Genomic DNA, 18,127 nt, shown 5'->3' on the forward strand with positions numbered 1-18,127 from the left:
TCCTCTAGAATAGATCTCTCACCCATATAGTTAATTGCTAGATAACCTAAAGAGTATCTGGTATTTATGGTGCCCAAGAAACACTTACTGAAGAAATATAATAGGCTTCACTTACTGCTGCTTACTGTGTATGTCACACTGTGCTATATGTTTTACATATATAATATCTGTTAATCCTTCAACAGACCTGTGGCAAAATCATTATAGATCTCCGTTTTCAGACTAGGCGACAAAGACTTAAGTAACATACCCAAAGTTAAAAATTGCTATTAAGTGGTGAAGCACATTGAAAGTTGAGATTAGAGGTACTTCAAAGCTTATATTATTATTATTTTCTAAACAACATTTTTTTAAAATATATACTTTAAGTTCTGGGATACATGTGCAGAATGTGCAGGTTTGTTACATAGGTATACACGTGCCATGGTGATTTGCTGCACCCATCAACTTGTCATCTGCATTAGGTATTTCTCCTAATGCTATCCCTCTCCTTTCCCCCCACCACCCTCAAAGCTTATATTCATAATGACTATTCCTTTTTGCCCCTCCACCAAACCCATTCATATGAGAATAGCATTGTTTTGCATCTGTATATTCTTGCATGTTAATTCATAAAACAGTCTATTTTTTAATTACCTCAGAGAAGACTTTATGGACAAAAGTGTAGAGGCAGGAAGGAATGTTTGGCTGGACTAGACTGGCTTATAACAGACATGATGAGATGGGTAAAGAAGTAATAAATTGTAACCTGGAAAGCCAAAGGATTGTATCATGCTGTTAATTGGCTATTCTGCTAAAAGGTCAGATGAGGGAAGAACTGAAAATTTTTAGTTTAAAAAAAAATTGCTTTTGGGTTATTGTAGATTTTAATTATAATACTTTCTTTATTCTTAAAGGATATGTAAGGATATGTAAGATGTGCCTACATTTATTATTTAAATATCTCTGATTTGTCTATCAACTAATAATGTTAGAGCAGTGTCTTTTGCATTTCTTAATTCCCTCTCTAATTTCCCTCTTTATCCTTCTCTCTTTGAGCAGATTGTTGGTTTGGCATTCTGCCTGGATAACCTCAGCAACAAGTATTAATAGCTTGGTAAAAATACAGAATTTTGAGGACTCATTGTATCCATAGGGTAAAGTGGATGTAAAGCAAAGATATTTAGGTAGTTTAGCCATGATTTTATTAACCCGTTTATGCCTAGTGTACCATTATTGGAATGCTAAGCTTGTGGGAGTTATTTATATCCTACTGCTCAAGGTCATCACCAAGTTCTGATTTTTCAAAAAGAAACCTTACACCTCTGGCATAAATGGGTTAATTCAATCATTTCTTCTTGATTTCCTCTGTCCTAATAGTTCTTAATCTACTTTGGGTCTTGGGCCTCTAAAAATCTGATGAAAACAGTGCTCAGAAATTGTAATATCTACAGAAAGTTTTATATACCAATCTGGGTTGTTTACAAATCCTTTGAATCCCATCTGTGACCCCCAGATTAAGAACTCTTGTGCTTTATCTACATGCTGGTCTCAAGTAACATCCTACAGTAATTCACCACCACTATAAAATTTTATCACTAATTAGAAAAAGGGTGGAAAAGATGGAATGGTTTAAAAATTTTAAGAACCATAGATTTGTTAGAATTAAAAATGTGTTGGAAATAAAAGCAAAAGGAGCATCCTTCAGCCTACTTTCAAAATTGTAAGTATGTTTTACAGGCCAAGCATGGTGGCTTTCCTGTAATCCCAGCACTTTGGGAGGCCGAGGTGGGCGGATCGCTTGAGGTCAGGAGTTTGAGACCAGCCTGGACAACATGGCAAAACCCCATCTTTATTTAAAAAAAAAAATTATATATATGTATATACACACACACACACACAATTTAACCAGGTGTGGTGGTGCACACCTGTAGTCCCAACTACCCTGGAGGCAACGATGGGAGGATAGATTGAGCCTGGGAGGTCAAGGCTGCAGTGAACTGTGATGGCACCATTGTACTCCAGCCTAGGAAACAGAGTGATACACGTCTATAAAAAATAAATAAATAAACAGTTATCGGATCGCAAAGGAAATCAAGAACAAAATAGCAGAAAATCTAAAAAATAGTGATAAATCAACCATTGTAGTGATTCCTCAAAGGGCTGAAAACAGAATTACTTTTTGACCCAGCAGTCCCATTACTGGATATATGCCCAAAAGAATACAAATTGTTCTGTTATGTCAGGAAGACGCGTGCATGCATGCGTTCATTTCCACACTATTCACAATAGCCAAAACATGGAATCAACCTAAATGCCTCTCAGTGGCAGACTAGATAAAGAAAATGTGGTACATATACACCATGGAATACTATGCAGCCATAAAAAGGAATGAGATTGTGTCCTTTGCAGGGTCATGGATAGAGCTGGAGGCCATTATCCTAAGAAAACTAATGCGAGAACAGAAAACAAATACCACATGTTCTCACTTATAAGTAGGAGCTAAATGATGAGAACACATGGACATAAAGAGGGGAACAACAGACACTGAGGCTTACCTGAAGGTGGAGGGTGGGAGGATGAAGAGGAGAAGAAAAAAAATAACTATTGGGTACTAGGTTTAGTACCTGGGTTGCAAAATAATATGTACAACAAACCCCCGTGACATCAGTTTACTTATGTAACAAACCTGCACATGTACCCTGCACCTAAAATAAAAGTTAAAAAGAAATGTACTGAAAATATTCTACATTGTTAAGCTGATTTAAGTAAAACTCATAATCTTAAATGTAGATTAAGAAGAGAATGAAATGAGTAGTCAACTGAAAAGATTAGAAAAAACAACAAAGTCAGCCTAAGGAGAACAAAGGAAATGATACAAGTTAAAAGTAGAAATTAATATCTTTAAAGGAACCTACCTAGATGACGGTGGCCTCCTGAGTTAATCCTCTGTGGTACTACCCTGCTTAAGTAAAACTCTTCATTGTCCTTAAAATGGCTCACAAGGCCCTTCATCACCTGGTTCGTATCTACTGCTTACTATATTTTTCACCCTTCCCCTGTGTTCCCCCACCCCCATGCTCCAACCGTATGGAACTCCAGAATTTCTTTTGGTTCATTGAACACAGTAAATTTCATGTCATTTCCAGTCCTTGTGCTTTGCACTTCTCGAGGTCTTCCACTCTTCTTGCCTAGCCAATTCCTAATGAGTCTTCAAGACTCAGCTTAAATTTTACATACTCTAAAAAGGCATTAAACATACAAACATACATACACGTACACACAAGTGCTCAGGTAACAGACTAATTTACATATTCAATCTTCAGTGCTTTGATAGTATTTTACTGCCCCTATTATAGCACTTCTCTCACTAGTCAATATCAAAGAAGCGTTTGACAAGAGGAGTAATAATTGAGGTACACCATCAGAAATCCAAAGTTACACTGCTTAAAATTATTAAAACATATTTCCAAAGATACTTTTGCTAGAGCAGATACTAGTATGAGTGAGATAGGCCAAAATAGTATATTGTAAGCAAAAGAAAGTATCCTAAATTTAGCAAATTGTACTGGTTAACTCTCAAGGGAAAAAAATACTTTTGAGTCTTCCAGATAAATTTTAGATACATCAAAGAAATAGATATAAGCAATTAAATTATATAAAAACTAGGAAAAATAGGAACTAGTACTTACCAAACCTCTGGATCAGTGTTACCTAATAGAAATATAATGCAAGCCACATGAGTAGTGTTTTTTTTAAATTTATTTTTATTTATTTATTTTTTTGAGACAGAGTCTCGCACTGTCACCTGGGCTGGAGTGCAATGGCATGATCTTGGCTCATTGCAATCTCCGCCTCCTGGGTTCAAGCCATTCTCCTGCTTCAGCCTCCCGAGTAGCTGGGGTTACAGGCACCTGCCACCATGCCCAGCTAATAAGTAGTGTTAAATTTTTTAGTAGCCATGTTTAAAAAAGAAAAACAGGAAAAATTAATTATAACGTTTTAACCCAGTATGTCCAGAATATTGTTTCAACATGTAATCAATATAAAAATATGAAGTACCAAAGTTTTTTAATACTAAGCCTTAGGGTTTTTAATGTATTTTTAAAGATACATGTGATATTTTGATACATGTATACAATGTCCAATGATCAAATCAGGATAATTGGGATATCTGTCATCTCAAACATTTATCTTTGTTTTGGAAACACGACAATTCTTCTAGCTACTTTTAAATACATAATAAAGTAGTAACTATAAGTTATTTACTATCAAATACTAGAACGTATTATTTCTATCTAACTGTAATTTTGTACCTATTAACTAATTTCTTCTCAATCTCACACCCACCTTCCCAACCTCCAGCAACCACGGTTCTATTCTCTATGTCCTTTAGTTCCACTTTTTTAGCTCCCACATATGAGTGAGAACATGTGATATTTATGTTTCTATGCCTAACTTATTTTACTGAACATAATGACCTCAATTTCCATCCGTTTTGCTGCAGATGACAGGATTTCTTTTTTTTTCTTTTGTTTTTTTCTTTTTTTTTTGAGACAGGGTCTCACTTTATTGCCCAGGTTGGAGTGCAGTGGTGCTGTCGTAACTCACTACAGTCTTGACTTCCTGAGCTCAAGCGTTCCTCCTGCCTCAGCCACCCAAGTAGCTGAAACTACAGGCATGTGCCCCCATACCGGTTTTTTTTTTTTTTTTTTTTTTAATTTTTTGTAGAGATGAGGTCTCACTCTGTTGCCCAAGCTAGCCTGAGCAGGTTGAACTCCTGAGCTCAACCAGTCTTTCCACCTCAGCCTCCCAAAGTGCTGGGATTACAGGAGTGAGCCACTGTTCCCCAGCTAGGATTTTGTTCTTTTTCATGGGTGAAAAATATTTCATTGTGTATGTATACCACATTTTCTTTATCCATTCATCCATTGATGGACACTTGGGTTGATTCCATATCTTGGCTATTGTGGATAGTGCTGCAATAAACATGGGAATACAAATACCTCTTTGATATACTGATTTCCTTTCTTTTGGATATATACTCAGCAGTGGGATTGCTGGGTCATACAGTAGTTCTGTTGTTTGTGTTTTGAGGAACCTCCATACTGTTTTCCATAATGGCTATAATAATTTACATTCCTACCAACATGTAAGAGCATTCTCCTTTCTCTGCATCCTCCCCACATCTGTTATTTTTTGACGTTTTTGTAATAGCCATTCTGACTGGGTTAAGATAATATCTCATTTTGGTTTTGATTTGCATTTCCCTGATGATTAGTGATGTTGAGCATTTTTTTCATATACCCGTTGGCCATTCGTATGTCTTCTTTTGCGAAATGTCTACTCAGATCTTTTGCCTGTTTTTAAATCTGAATTTATTTTATTTTATTTATTTATTTTTTGCTGTTGAGTCATTTGAGAGCCTTACATATTCTGGTTATTAATGCCTTGCCAGATAGAAAGTTTGCAGATATTTTCTTCTATTCTATGGGTTGTCTCTTCATTTTGTTTCTATTTGTTTTTAAGATGGGGTCTCACTATGTTGCCCAGGCTGGTCTCAAACTCCTGGGGTGAGGTGATTCTCCTGCCTCAGCTTCCCAAAGTGCTGGCATTATAGGTGTGAGCTACCATGTCCAGCTACCTTGTTGATTGTTTCCTTTTCCTTTGCCATGCAAAAACTTTTTAGCTTGACATAATCCCACTTTATTTTTGCTTTTGTTGCCTGTGCTTTTGAAGTCTTACACAAAAAAATATTTGCCCAGACCATGGTCCTTTAGTATTTTCCCAATGTTTTTTCTAGGAGTTTTGTATTTTTAGGTCTTACATTTAAATCTTTAAGCCATTTTGAGCTGATTTTGTATATGTTGAAATACGGGACTCTAGTTTCATTCTTCTGCCTAATAGAAAACCAGTTTTCTGAGCACTATTTACTAAAAAGACTGTTCTTTCCCCACTATATGTTCTTGATTCCTTTGATGAAAATGAATTGGTTATTAAGTTTCATGTCAATGCTAAGTGAAAAGATAGAAAAAAGTAAGAGTTAAAAAGTTAAAAAAAGAATGAGTTGGCTGTAAGTACATAGATTTCTAGGTTCTCTGTTCTGTTCTATTGATCTCTATGTCTGTTTTTATTCTAGCACCATGCCGTTTTATAGTTTTATAGTTTGCCTGGTAGAGATCTTTCACTTCTTAGGTTAAATGTATTCCTAGGTTTTGTTTTGTTTTGTTTTGTTTTTTTGTAGCTATTATAAATTAGGTTGCCTTCTTGATTTCTTTTTCATATTGATTGTTGTTCATGTGTAGAAACACTACTGAGTTTTGAAAATAGTAATTATTATTTAATTGCAGGTGGGGTCTTGCTATATTACCTGAGCTAGTCTCAATCTCCTGGGTTCAAGCAATCCTCCCACCTCAGCCTCCCAAAGTATTGTGATTACAGGCATAAGCCACCATGCCCAGCTAATACTGCTGATTTTTGTATGTTGATTTTGTGCCCTACACCTTTACTAAATTTATCAGTTCTAAGAGTATTTTGGTGGAGTCTTTAGGTTTTTCTAAGTATAATACGATCATGTTGTCTGCAAACAAGGATAATTTGACTTCTTCTTTGGATGCTCTTTATTTCTGCCTCTTGCTTAATTTCTCTGGCTAGATGTACTTAGCCTTTGAAATCCAGTGTTTATTTCACACTTAGAGCACATCTCCATATAAACTAGCTACATTTCAGGTGCTTGATAGCCACATGACTCTTGGTTATCATTGGACAGCACAGCTGTAGGTGAAGTTAAATATAGAAGCACTAGAAGATAACACAAAGGAAAACAATAAATAACATTGGCTACAAGAAACTAAAAGGGAGAAAACAAAAAGAAAAATATTTGCAACATATTATAGTACAATATTATTATGGGTTCATACAAATCATTAAAAACACTTAAAAACCCAAAAGATTAAGAGGCAAGATTACACATGCAGGTAATTTACAAAAGAGCTAGTAACAAACTTAGACATAACAAAGAAGTGTAAATTAAAACAGTAGTACAGGTTCGGCATCCCTAATCTGATGAACCAAAATGCTCCAAAATCAGAAACTTTCTGAGCAGAAACGTGATGCCACAAGTGGAGAATTCCACACCCAACCTCATGTGACAGGTCATATGACAGGTTGCAATCAAAACACAGTCAAAACTTTGTTTTATGCAAAAAATTATTTAAAATATTGTATGAAATTACCTTCATGCTATGTGTATCAAGTATATATGAAACATAAATGATTTTTGTGTTTAGACTTGGGTCTTATCCCCAAAATATCTGATTTTATATATATATGTATACACACACACACACACACTCCTTAATAATAAAAAATCCAAAATCGGAAACATTTTTGGTCCAAGCATTTTGGATAAGGGATACTCATATTTTAATATCCTATTTTCATCTATCAAGGCAGCAAAGATTTTAAAACTGTAATTTTCAGGGTTGCAAACAATGTAGTAAAAGGGTGTTCTCATAGACTGTCAGACGGCATTCGAAGTAGTATTATAAAACTCTTTCTGTTACTTTTTATTTCCATAGGTTTTTGGGGAACAGGTGGTGTTTGATTACATGAATAAGTTCTTTAGTGATGATTTCTGAGATTTGGGTGCACCCATCATCTGAGCAGTATACACTGTACCCAATTTGTAGTCCTTTATCCTTCACACTCCCCTCTCCCCATCCCCGAAGTCCATTATGTCATTCTTATGCCTTTGCATCGTCATAGCTTAGCTAGCTCCCATTTATGAGTGAGAACACATGATGTTTGGTTTTCCATTCCTGAGTTACCTCGTGAAGTAGTAAAACCCTTTTAAAAGGTAGTTTAGCAACAAGCACCAAAATTCCATGTTTGGGAATCTATCACAAGGAAACAATACTAGCTGTAGAGAGGTGAAAACTACATACCAGAACGCTCACTTCAGCATTGTTCACAATAATGGTAAAATTGAAAACTACCTAAATTCCTTAAGTTAGGGGAATGGTTCAGTCGTTTATGGTGTAATCTTTTGATGGAATATTTTCAATAATAACTTCAAAGTCTTTTTTGAATAATATTGAACTTTAAAAAGGATTGAGAATTGAATATCTTATGTCTAGAATTTAGGGGGGAATTAATCCTGTGCAGAATAAGACTAATAAGTTTATCAGAATGTTAACAATGTGTATCTTAGGATAGCAGGACTTTAGTTTTTTTTCTCCAGGTTTCTGTTTTTTTCTCTGTTTTTCAAATGTTGTAAAATTGGTATGTATTACCCTTATAATAAAAAGAAGACTACTTAAAATGGTGGAATACATTTAACATATTCTTGGATATAACTTAAGATGTGATACTAATTCAGATATGATCAACTCATGCTCTACCTATCAGTTTATATTTTGTCTTTAGAAAAACATGATACTTAGCAACTGATAAACTCACTTAGATGATCTAAATATTCTGTGGTTTGACTCCATCTTTGTTTCAGAGTGAAGCTTATTGACTTTTCTTTCCAATGAAAGTGTGTCACTGTCTTCTTTTTTTATTCCCTTTACTTTTGGCTTAAGTCTAACCTCCAGAAAAGTGATGTAATATTTTTTTAGCAAACCAGCATCTTAAATGTGTAATCCCCATTTTCCTTCCCAGTTTCATAAGGTTAAATAGCTCACATCTGCTCTATTACTACTTTTATGTTCTGATTTGCTTTTTTTTTTGTTTTGATTAATACTTCTTCCTCTCATTTTTAAGGTTATTCTGGTACAAGTTAACCCGGGAGAAGCATTTACAATAAGAAGAGAAGATGGACAGTTTCAGTGCATTACAGGTAAGAATGGTAATTGAGAATAATCATTTGAGACCAAAAAACCACAAAAATTTATGATACATAGTAGTGTGTATGCCTATGGTTTCTTCCTTCTTTCTCACTACCACCACACAAAAGCATAAACTCTGATATCTTAGCATTTAAGTATTACAGTATCATTCTAACTAATCTCTTTGCCCTGGTTTCCTAATTATTTTGATCATTCTTAATATGTTATATTGTTCATGTCTCTTCCCTGTTCAGAAATCTTTATCAAATCTAGTCCAGGTGTCTTCATTTTTCAAAAAGATCATTTCAGCTTTTTAGTCTTGTTCCCACTTCCCCTTCAAATTGCTTTTCTTCTGTTTTTCTAAGAGGGTTATTCACTGTCTTTTGAAGCTATCTTGTGCTATGTGTTCTGTTTCCCTTATCTAGAATTCACCCTTATCACCACTGCCCCCCGCGCCCCCAATTCAGATCCTACCTGTGCTTCAAGACTGAGCTCCAGTCCCACCTTTAACAGGTTTTTTGGAAAGTCTTTGTTTAGTGAACATTCCCTTAGTACTGTTGACTTTTGGGTCAGGCAGTTCTTTGGTCAGGGGGACTGTTGTGTGAATTGTAGGATGTTTAGTTCAATTCCTAGCCTCTGCCTACTAGCCACTCACCCTCACTCTTTCATTTATGAGAAATAGAAAAGTCTGTATATCCCCAAATATTCCCTGAGGGACAAAATTGACTCCAATTGAGAACCGTCTTCCTGTGTGAATTTGAGAACAATAAAAAGGTGACTGGCTTTGGAATTAAAGAGAGAGAACCTAGGATTAAATCCCAGCTCTGCTGTTTTACTAGCTACATGACCTTGTACATGTTACTTAACCTCTGTAAGTACTGTTTTTTTTTTTTGTTTTTTTTTTTTGAGACAGAGTCTCACTCTGTCACCCAGGCTGGATGGAGTGCAGTGGCTCAATCTTGGCTCATTGCAACCTCCGCCTCCTGGGTTCAAGCGATTCTCCTGCCTCAGCCTCCCAAGTGACTGGAATTACAGGCGCCTGCCACCACACCAGGCTAATTTTTGTACTTTTAGTAGAGATGGGGTTTCATCATGTTGGCCAGGCTGGTCTTGACCTCCTGACCTCAGGTGACCCACCCACCTCAGCCTCCCAAAGTGCTAGGATTACAGACGTGAGCCTCTGTACCCAGCCCTCTGTAAGTACATTTCTCATCAGTAAAATTCTCATTCCTGTCAATAATAGTACACCCTATAGGATAATTGTGAGGGTTCCTGATATGCATGTAATGTACTTTAAACCAGCCTGGGACATGTAAGGCACTCAGTAAGTGATGGTGAGTGCTGTAGTGTTATTGTTAATAGGAAGTGATCCCCATCACCTGTGAAACCCTATCATACCAATTATTGCACCATTCATTTACCAAATAACTACACCATCTTGTAATATTTCTTCTAGTTGTATTTTTAAAGTTATTTAAATTTTGTATTGTTTAACATAAAATTTTTATTCAGTCTCACCAACTGAAGTCTAAGCGCTTTGGGGACACATACCATTTCTTACATTTCTTTGTATCCCCTTCAGTTCTTGGCTTTCTATATATTGGGTACCTAACTGATAGTTATTGCTTTAGTTTAAAAAAGGAAGAAGTACAGTGGGTCACACCTATAATCCCAGTGCTTTGAGAGAATAAGGCAGGAGGACCTCTTAAGACTGGGAATACGAGACCAGACTGGGCAGCATAACAAGACCCTGTCTCTACAAAAAATTTAAAACTTAGTCAGGCATAGTGGCGCATGCCTGCTGTCCTAACTATGCAAGAGATAAGGTTGGAGGATTGCTTTAGCCCAAGAATTTGAAGCTGCAGTGAGCTATGGTCATACCAGTGCACTCCAGCCTGGGCAACAAAGCGAGACCCTGTCTCAAAATAAAATTAAATTTAAAAAGAGCGTTAGAGGTGAGGTGTCTGTATACTTTGTCATCTTTCAAACTGGAATAGAGTAAAAGGACTCTTAACACTTACTTCAAGACAACTGGTGTAAAGCAAGACTGTCTAGCCCAGGCAAACCTCCTGTCTTTCCCCCGTTTTACCTAGGCTGTCCAATCTGTTTAATCAAAGAAGAAATAGACCTAACTCTTTTCAGAGAAGTAATTAGCTCAGTAATTAAAATTAAAACTTTTAGCCTGATATTTAAACCTTATATATCTGAGAGTTAAAAATTTCTCTCTAAGTTGAACACATGGACACAGGGAGGGCAACCTCACACACTGGGGCCTGTCGGAGGGTAGGGGCCAAGGGGAGGGAGAGCATTAGGACACATACCTAAAGCATGCAGGACTTAAAACCTAGATAATGGGTTGATGGGTGCAGCAAATCACCATGGCACATGTTTACCGATGTAACAAACCTGCATGTTGTGCACATGTATGCCAGAACTTAAAGTAAAATTTTTAAAAAATTTCTCTAAGTTAATTTAAATAATTTGTGCAGCAGTTATGACAATTTCACAAATAGGAAGAGTTCACATATTATAGACTTAAATATACCAGGCAGTGTAATTTATAAGCAGTGTGATAAACATTGCCTGTCTTTACTTGCCAGTTAGGTTTTTATGAAAATAATTGTATTCTGTGTACCTCATAGAGGTACAGTTTCTAATAGAGCACACATCTAGGTTTATTTGTACGTTGCTTTTCAAGTTGTTTTCAATAGATATTGTTTATTGTGGACACATTTTAACTAATACAGAATTGATCTTTTCTAACACATTTGCAGAGGAAGATACTCGTTACTGTTTTAATGTGACTCAGAATACAAAAACTGTTATTTATGATTGGATAACCAGACCCTGAATTATAAGTAGCTTATATTTCAAAAGTTAATTTGTAACTGCAATCTCTAAACCCCACCTCTGTAAATCAATTAAATTGATTTTATATGTGGCAGTGACACCTTTGTTCAGGACCAAAAACGCCTATCTAATTTATAATGTGCCTATAATACTAATAGTATCTTAGTTATAGGAACTAACCACCATGGGAAGATATTTTTAGGCAGGGACACATTTCTCTGCTTCAGTGGGAAACAGATTCCTTTCTCCATATGACAGATTCTGTAAGATTGGAGACTGTTTTAAAATTATTAGGTAGAGGTTTTAAAAACACAGAAAAGAATAAAGGGAACCAGACAGAAAATAAGAAGGCCCTCCCCTCTTTGTGTTTTTGACTGTCCAAAACTGTAAGATGGAATATGGGTAGAAGGAATATAGTAGTGAGCAAGGGAACTGGAGTTGAAGTCAAGTCTTTGTAAAATCAATATGCCTTCACTCTGAGCAAGAGAAGACAAGAAAACTTCTGGAGTTCATTTTCTTCCACTTTGCTATCACTAGTTTCTGTCATATGGCAAGCCCCTTCATGGACTAGCTCTGGATCTAGGTAAAAAGTGAGATTATGAATAACAAGGAGAAAGAGAAATTCTTAAGGGAAGAAAATCATATACCAGTGAAGCTGAGAGAAACATAGATCATTATAGCCCTAAGGCCGTCAAGTTAGGAAAGCTGTTCTCTGACGGCCACTATACCATTAAAATCTCTATATTAAAACCTAACAAATTGAGATAAGAGCTGTGTAAATTAATAAGCATTTGAATTAAAGATCATTCTTTTAAAAGTAGTTTTATTACTTGTTCAGAATATATAGAAATGAAAACTAGGTTGAGAATCACAGAGAACTTTAGAGATCTAAATAATTACCTTATTTTATTGGAGGCTCAGATTTTGTGAGTTACAGCTAGTCATGGGCAGAGTTCAATATAGTACTTTTTCTACTATGTAGCATACATTCTGGAAAGACAAATTGCTAATTATTTTTTTGTATGAATTTTCTAAGTATCTGCTGAGGTATACTGTGCTAGTTGCTGGACATTCAAAGAAAAGCTAAGACTAAGTTCCTGACATTCAAGAACAGTGTCATAGGGGAAAAAAAGGAAAAATTAACAGTTACATTATAAAAAGAGATATACATAGGGTGTTATGGGAGCATAGAAGGAGGGTTACTAATTACATTCAGTGGCATGTAAAGAAAAATTTATTCCAGGAGAAAGTGACACATGAGGCTTCTCGAAGAACAGTGGCAGTTGGCCAGATGGACAAAGGGTCTCAAGGTACTTTAGATAGAGGGAAAAAGTGTTCAAAAGCAACAGAAAGAAAGAATGACTTGACTTATTTGAATAACCACAAAGAGATTGGAATTGCTAAATTGCAATAAAATATGGAATTGTTGTATAAATATGTGGTACCTGTTGAACCAAAAGTCTTCCTACTACAAACATCATCTAGAAATGTTCAATAAAATAATAACATGTAATCTTTCAAATACACTCCTGAACTTCTCTCTCTTCCCTTCACCCTAAAAAAAGGGAAAAAAAGGTGGAGGGTGGGGAAGAATCACTGTGGGCCAGAAACAAGGACTTTTCCACATTTATTTGTTTTTTGTTTTTATTTTAAGAGACAGGGTCTCTCTGTCACCCAGGCTGGAGTGGAGTGGCACAACCATAGCTCATTGCAGCCTCATACTCCAGGGCCTAGGTGATCCTCCTGCCTTAGCCTTCTGAGCAGTTAGGATTGCAGGTGTGTGCCACCATGCTTGGCTAATTTTTTATAGAGTTGATGTGTCACTATGTTGCCCAGGATACTCTCAAACTCCTGGGCTCAAGCAATCCTGCCGTCTCAGCCTCCCAAAGCACTGTGATTACAGACATGGACAATTGCACCTGGCTCAATATTTGTTTCAAAAAATACAGTTTTCGTATTTTTAATGAAAAGAATTAAAAATATCTACATTGTTGTTTTGATTTGATCATTTTCTGTTGTCCCATACCATTTTTTCTGAGTCCTCTTCAGAATTTGATGTCTGTCTTCCCTTAGTTCTGTACCTTATTTCATGTCCTTTTGGATAAGGCACCACTCTTAAATATCTAAAAGTGTAGTCTTCTGTTTTGCTGCTTTTCCATTCTGGTCATTGGTTAGATCTGTTTGTATTTCCTGATATGAACCCATACCTCATTTTTTTTCCCTTCTTTAACCACTCTTCACTGGTTTTAACTTAAATTCTTGATTACTTTTGAAATGAATACTATCTTGAGTCTGTCTCAGGTTTTTTCTATTGAGAGGTATTTTGAAACTTTCTAACTTGTTCTTATGTTTTCATAGTGAAGTGCTTTGACCGCATGTCAACAGATTATCTTATACGATGAGAGATACTGTGAAAATTAAGTATTTTTGCCTAGTAACTGGTATGTAGAAATGTAAAAAAATTATTGAATGGGCAAAATTTTAGGTTTTGTATTAATAGATATTTGTAGCATGTGCTAAAGACTGCCCTTCTTAGTTTTATTTTGTGAAGAGTTATGAAAAATAGGAAATTAGGCAAGGTTTCTAAGTTTGGGTTACTAGGAAGGTCATAGAAGCATATTTCATAGAGAATATGTGGTAAACACTTAGGAATCCTGTGTAGAGCTAGCTCTCCTGATAACAAATTGGTTCCTCCTTTAGATATCATCTGTTCTGTGAAGCCCTTGCTTTAGTTTGTCTCCTCTTTTAGCTGTAGATACACATACAGAAATAATTGAAGGCAGATATTTTTACATATGTTTGTAACCCTGATGCTTTGCATAGCACCCAGCACATAGAGACTCTCAATAAATGTTTAAGGTGAGTGAAGAAGAGAAAAAAAAAAGGATGTTTTTTGAGCATTCATATGTGTCAAGCAAGTAGATCTGTTATAGACAACAGTTGTAGCTAAAAACCCTCCTTATGAGAGGCAGGTATGACTTTTTCTCTTCTGTGATACCTCAAAATGAATAAATGGGCTAATGAGTAAGAATTTATTAACTATCTGGAGGTTTTGCATTGTTATGGCACTTCTACTTTGGTGTGATTCCCTGCCACTACATGTAAGAGAGAAAATTATGAAAAGCAAAAAATATACAGACAGCTATGCTTGAATAATTTTTATATGCTCTGGCTCCTTCAAATATTATGTTTTAGAAAGACAAGCAAACATATTGGTGATTATTTAATACTTTTAATCTAATAGGGCAATAGTTAAGCAGAAGGGTAATTGGGTTTGAGTTCAAACTTTGCCACTTACTATTATATCAGTCAGATTATATTCAGTATATATTGTGTTTACACTTATTTATGTAAATAGTGTGTGTCTGTGTGTATACATATTATGTGGGACTTAGAACATTATTTTGTCATAGAGAAGATTATTATTAGGCCATACCTTTTGGGATATATTACTTATATCTGTGGAACCATAGAACCCAAGACCTACATCAGATATACAGTCTCTAATTACATTGATCATGGATTAGCCACATCTACATTATAATTTTTCTGCAACATGGCTTCTACAAAAACAAATACCTTATATTCTTCATCCATTCACTTATTCAGTATTCAGTGAGGGACAAAAATGAATAAGCACTCTTTATTTTCTCAAGCTTATTTGTCAGACTTTCTTATGTACCTTTATGGGAAGATGAAATAAAATTTGATCATCAGACCGTTACCAGTCTGCAACTTTGTCTCATGTTGTGCTACTCAGGATTTTGTTCTCTAGGGCTTTCTTTTGAGCATTTTAAATCAATAACTTTTATTTGTTTTTAACAAAAATAAACAGCATGTTTATGAAATGTTTTAGTGTCAGAAAGTTGCTAACGTTAATAAATGTCAAACTCAAGAAAATCAGAACATATTGAAATGATAGGTCAAAAATAATAGGATAGGCCCAGCATGGTGGCTCACACCTGTAACTCCAGCACTTTGGGAAGCTGAGGTGGGCGGATCACCTGTAGTCAGGATTTCGAGACCAATCTGACCAACATGATGAAACCCTGTCTGTATTAAAAATAAAAGAATTCGCTGGGTGTGATGGCACACACCTGTAATCCCAGATATTCGGGAGACGGAGGCAGGAGAATCACTTGAACCCGGGAAGCGGAGGTTGCAGTGAGCTGAGATCCTGCCACTGCACTCCAGCCTGGGTGACAGAGTAAGACTCCATCTCAAAAACAAAAGCAAAAAAACCCAATAGGATAAAATTTAATAGGAGTAAACATAAAGTTCTACATTTTGATTTTAAAAACATAGGTACTGTATAGTGTGTATTAGTTGGGGCTCCTTTTTTGAAACTTAATCTTGTCTATAAAACACAAAAGAGTTTAAGATGATATTGAGACTCCTTCTGTCCTCGTTCCTTGTCCTTCCTAATAGCTCGGTCCTGAAGCTCTTAGGTGAGGCAGAACAATATAGGCAATGCACTAGTGGGAGTGGGAGAGGTGAGCTGCAGTTCCCCAGAGTGGGATGTCAGAGCCCTAATTGAGTAAGGACCATATCACATCAGAGAATAGCCAAGTATAGGGAGTTAGAGCCCAAGCAGAGTGAAGAGGGAATTCATACAAGAAGGCAGCTTGGTATAGGGAGTCAGAGTATAAGGCTGAGGAGGATATCGTCAGGAAGGCATGTAGTGGCATGTAAGAAATTGAGCAGGATGAGGCAGTCACTGATGCAATGCAGTGATCCAGCATGGGGAATCAGAGCTCAAACAAGAGTGAGGAGGCCATCTGTGTGGAGGGGTACCCTGACTTGGGTTGTAGGAGCCCCAGCATGGTCAGACAGTGCACAGTCTGGGGATATATTACAGTGAAGAATCAGAGTCCAACTAGGGTAAAAAGGACATCCACACAGAGGTGGTCTAATTAGGAAGTCATCAGCAATGCCATGATTGTACCCCTTCCCCTCCTCCACTAAGAACTCAATATTACTTGCTTCTAGTACAGATGCCACTTCTGCAACAGGAATTGTGTAGCCACCCACCACTGCCTGCCAAATTATCAGCACCTGTAGGAGTGATGGTCTTTATCTCACACCAAGGAGACTCCTCAAACACACAAAGGGGCTTCAGATTCTATGCACTAAAACAAATAAAAGTGTCCACTGCAGTGTAAGAGAAGACAACTTTATGAATAGAACTTGCTTATTTTAGCAGAACTAGAACTAAATATGAGTCATCTGTTGAATCCCATTTGCAAAAGGGAAAACAAATGAAATCTTGGACTGCAAAAATACAAATGCAAGTTCAAAACAGATGGTGGTATATGCTGGTTAGATGGTATCCTTTTAACTTGTTTAAAAGAAGTATTGACAAACTGGGATTGTCCCAAGGAAGATAGCCAGGAGATCATAGAAGCATGAAATCATCCTTATAAAACACTATAGAAATGCGTGAAGGATGCTTAACCTAGAAAAGAGGGCAGCGACTTGAAATACATTGATCTCTGCACCTTAGAGGGCAGAATTTAGACATAAACAGGTGAGTTATAAAGAAGCAGATTTTTTTTTTTTTTTTTTTTTTTTTTTTTTTGAGATGACGTCTCACTCTGCGACCCAGGCTGGAGTGCATTGGTGCAATCTCGGCTCACTGCAACCTCCACCTTCTGGGTTCAAACGATTGTTCTGCCTCAGCCTCCCGAGTAGCTGGAACTACAGGTGTGTACCACCACACCCGGCTAATTTTTGTATTTTTAGTAGAAATGGGGTTTTATCATATTGGCCAGGCTGGTCTTGAGCTCTTGACCTGGTGATCTGCCCACCTCGGCCTCCCAAAGTGCTGGGATTACAGGCTCATTCACCACCATGCCTGGCTAAGGAAGCAGATTTTGACACAGGGAAGAACAGCTATGGCTGTATAAAAATGGAATTGTTTCTTATACCAGCGTCCCACCTTTATATGTGTTCATTCCCTGGTTGGATGATATTATAAAAGTAATTCCAGCATAGAAAGATAATTTTGATTAGGTGAATTCCAGCAGTTATTGTAACTAAAGACGCTTTGATTCCAGAATAATCTGTTTATTAAACTGAGTTCTCTTTAGTTAATTCTGGGAATGAGGACTCTAAATGAGTCTTAAATTTAACAAGTCTATATGTGCACAGGCACATTTTATAAAGTAATTGAGCTAGTGAATGGTTATTGCTCATAGTAGACCTATAAATAGTATACCAACTAGTTAATTTATTAATACCCACTACCGATGAAATAAATACTTGAGAGAGAAATTTCCACTACATTCTGAATCTTATAGGGGCAAGAACAATAATGCTGTCTTTATTTTGGTACAAAAACCTTAAGTGGAATATTATCTTCCATTTTGTTTAACAACAGAAATTGCCTCTTTCATCTCTTATCATCTATGCTAAAATAATGCCTTTTGCTTATGGGTATTCTGTCAATATGTGAAAATGAACTGCTA

The 18,127-nt window shown here is 36.4% G+C and overlaps 2 protein-coding genes across 3 annotated transcripts in view; one reads left to right on the forward strand and one right to left on the reverse strand.

Moving 5' to 3' along the window:
• MED4 (mediator complex subunit 4) overlaps positions 1 to 18,127 on the reverse strand; it is a 1,135,161-nt gene that overhangs the window by 1,019,327 nt on the left and 97,707 nt on the right. The window lies entirely within an intron of this gene.
• FNDC3A (fibronectin type III domain containing 3A) overlaps positions 1 to 18,127 on the forward strand; it is a 232,182-nt gene that overhangs the window by 80,698 nt on the left and 133,357 nt on the right. For both annotated transcript variants that reach the window (XM_050766259.1, XM_050766260.1), the window contains exon 3: positions 8,746 to 8,821. In XM_050766259.1, the coding sequence (XP_050622216.1) occupies positions 8,746 to 8,821 (76 nt within the window). The remainder of the gene's footprint in view (positions 1 to 8,745; positions 8,822 to 18,127) is intronic.

Source organism: Macaca thibetana, chromosome 17, assembly GCF_024542745.1.
Source record: "Macaca thibetana thibetana isolate TM-01 chromosome 17, ASM2454274v1, whole genome shotgun sequence".
Lineage (NCBI taxonomy): Eukaryota > Metazoa > Chordata > Mammalia > Primates > Cercopithecidae > Macaca > Macaca thibetana.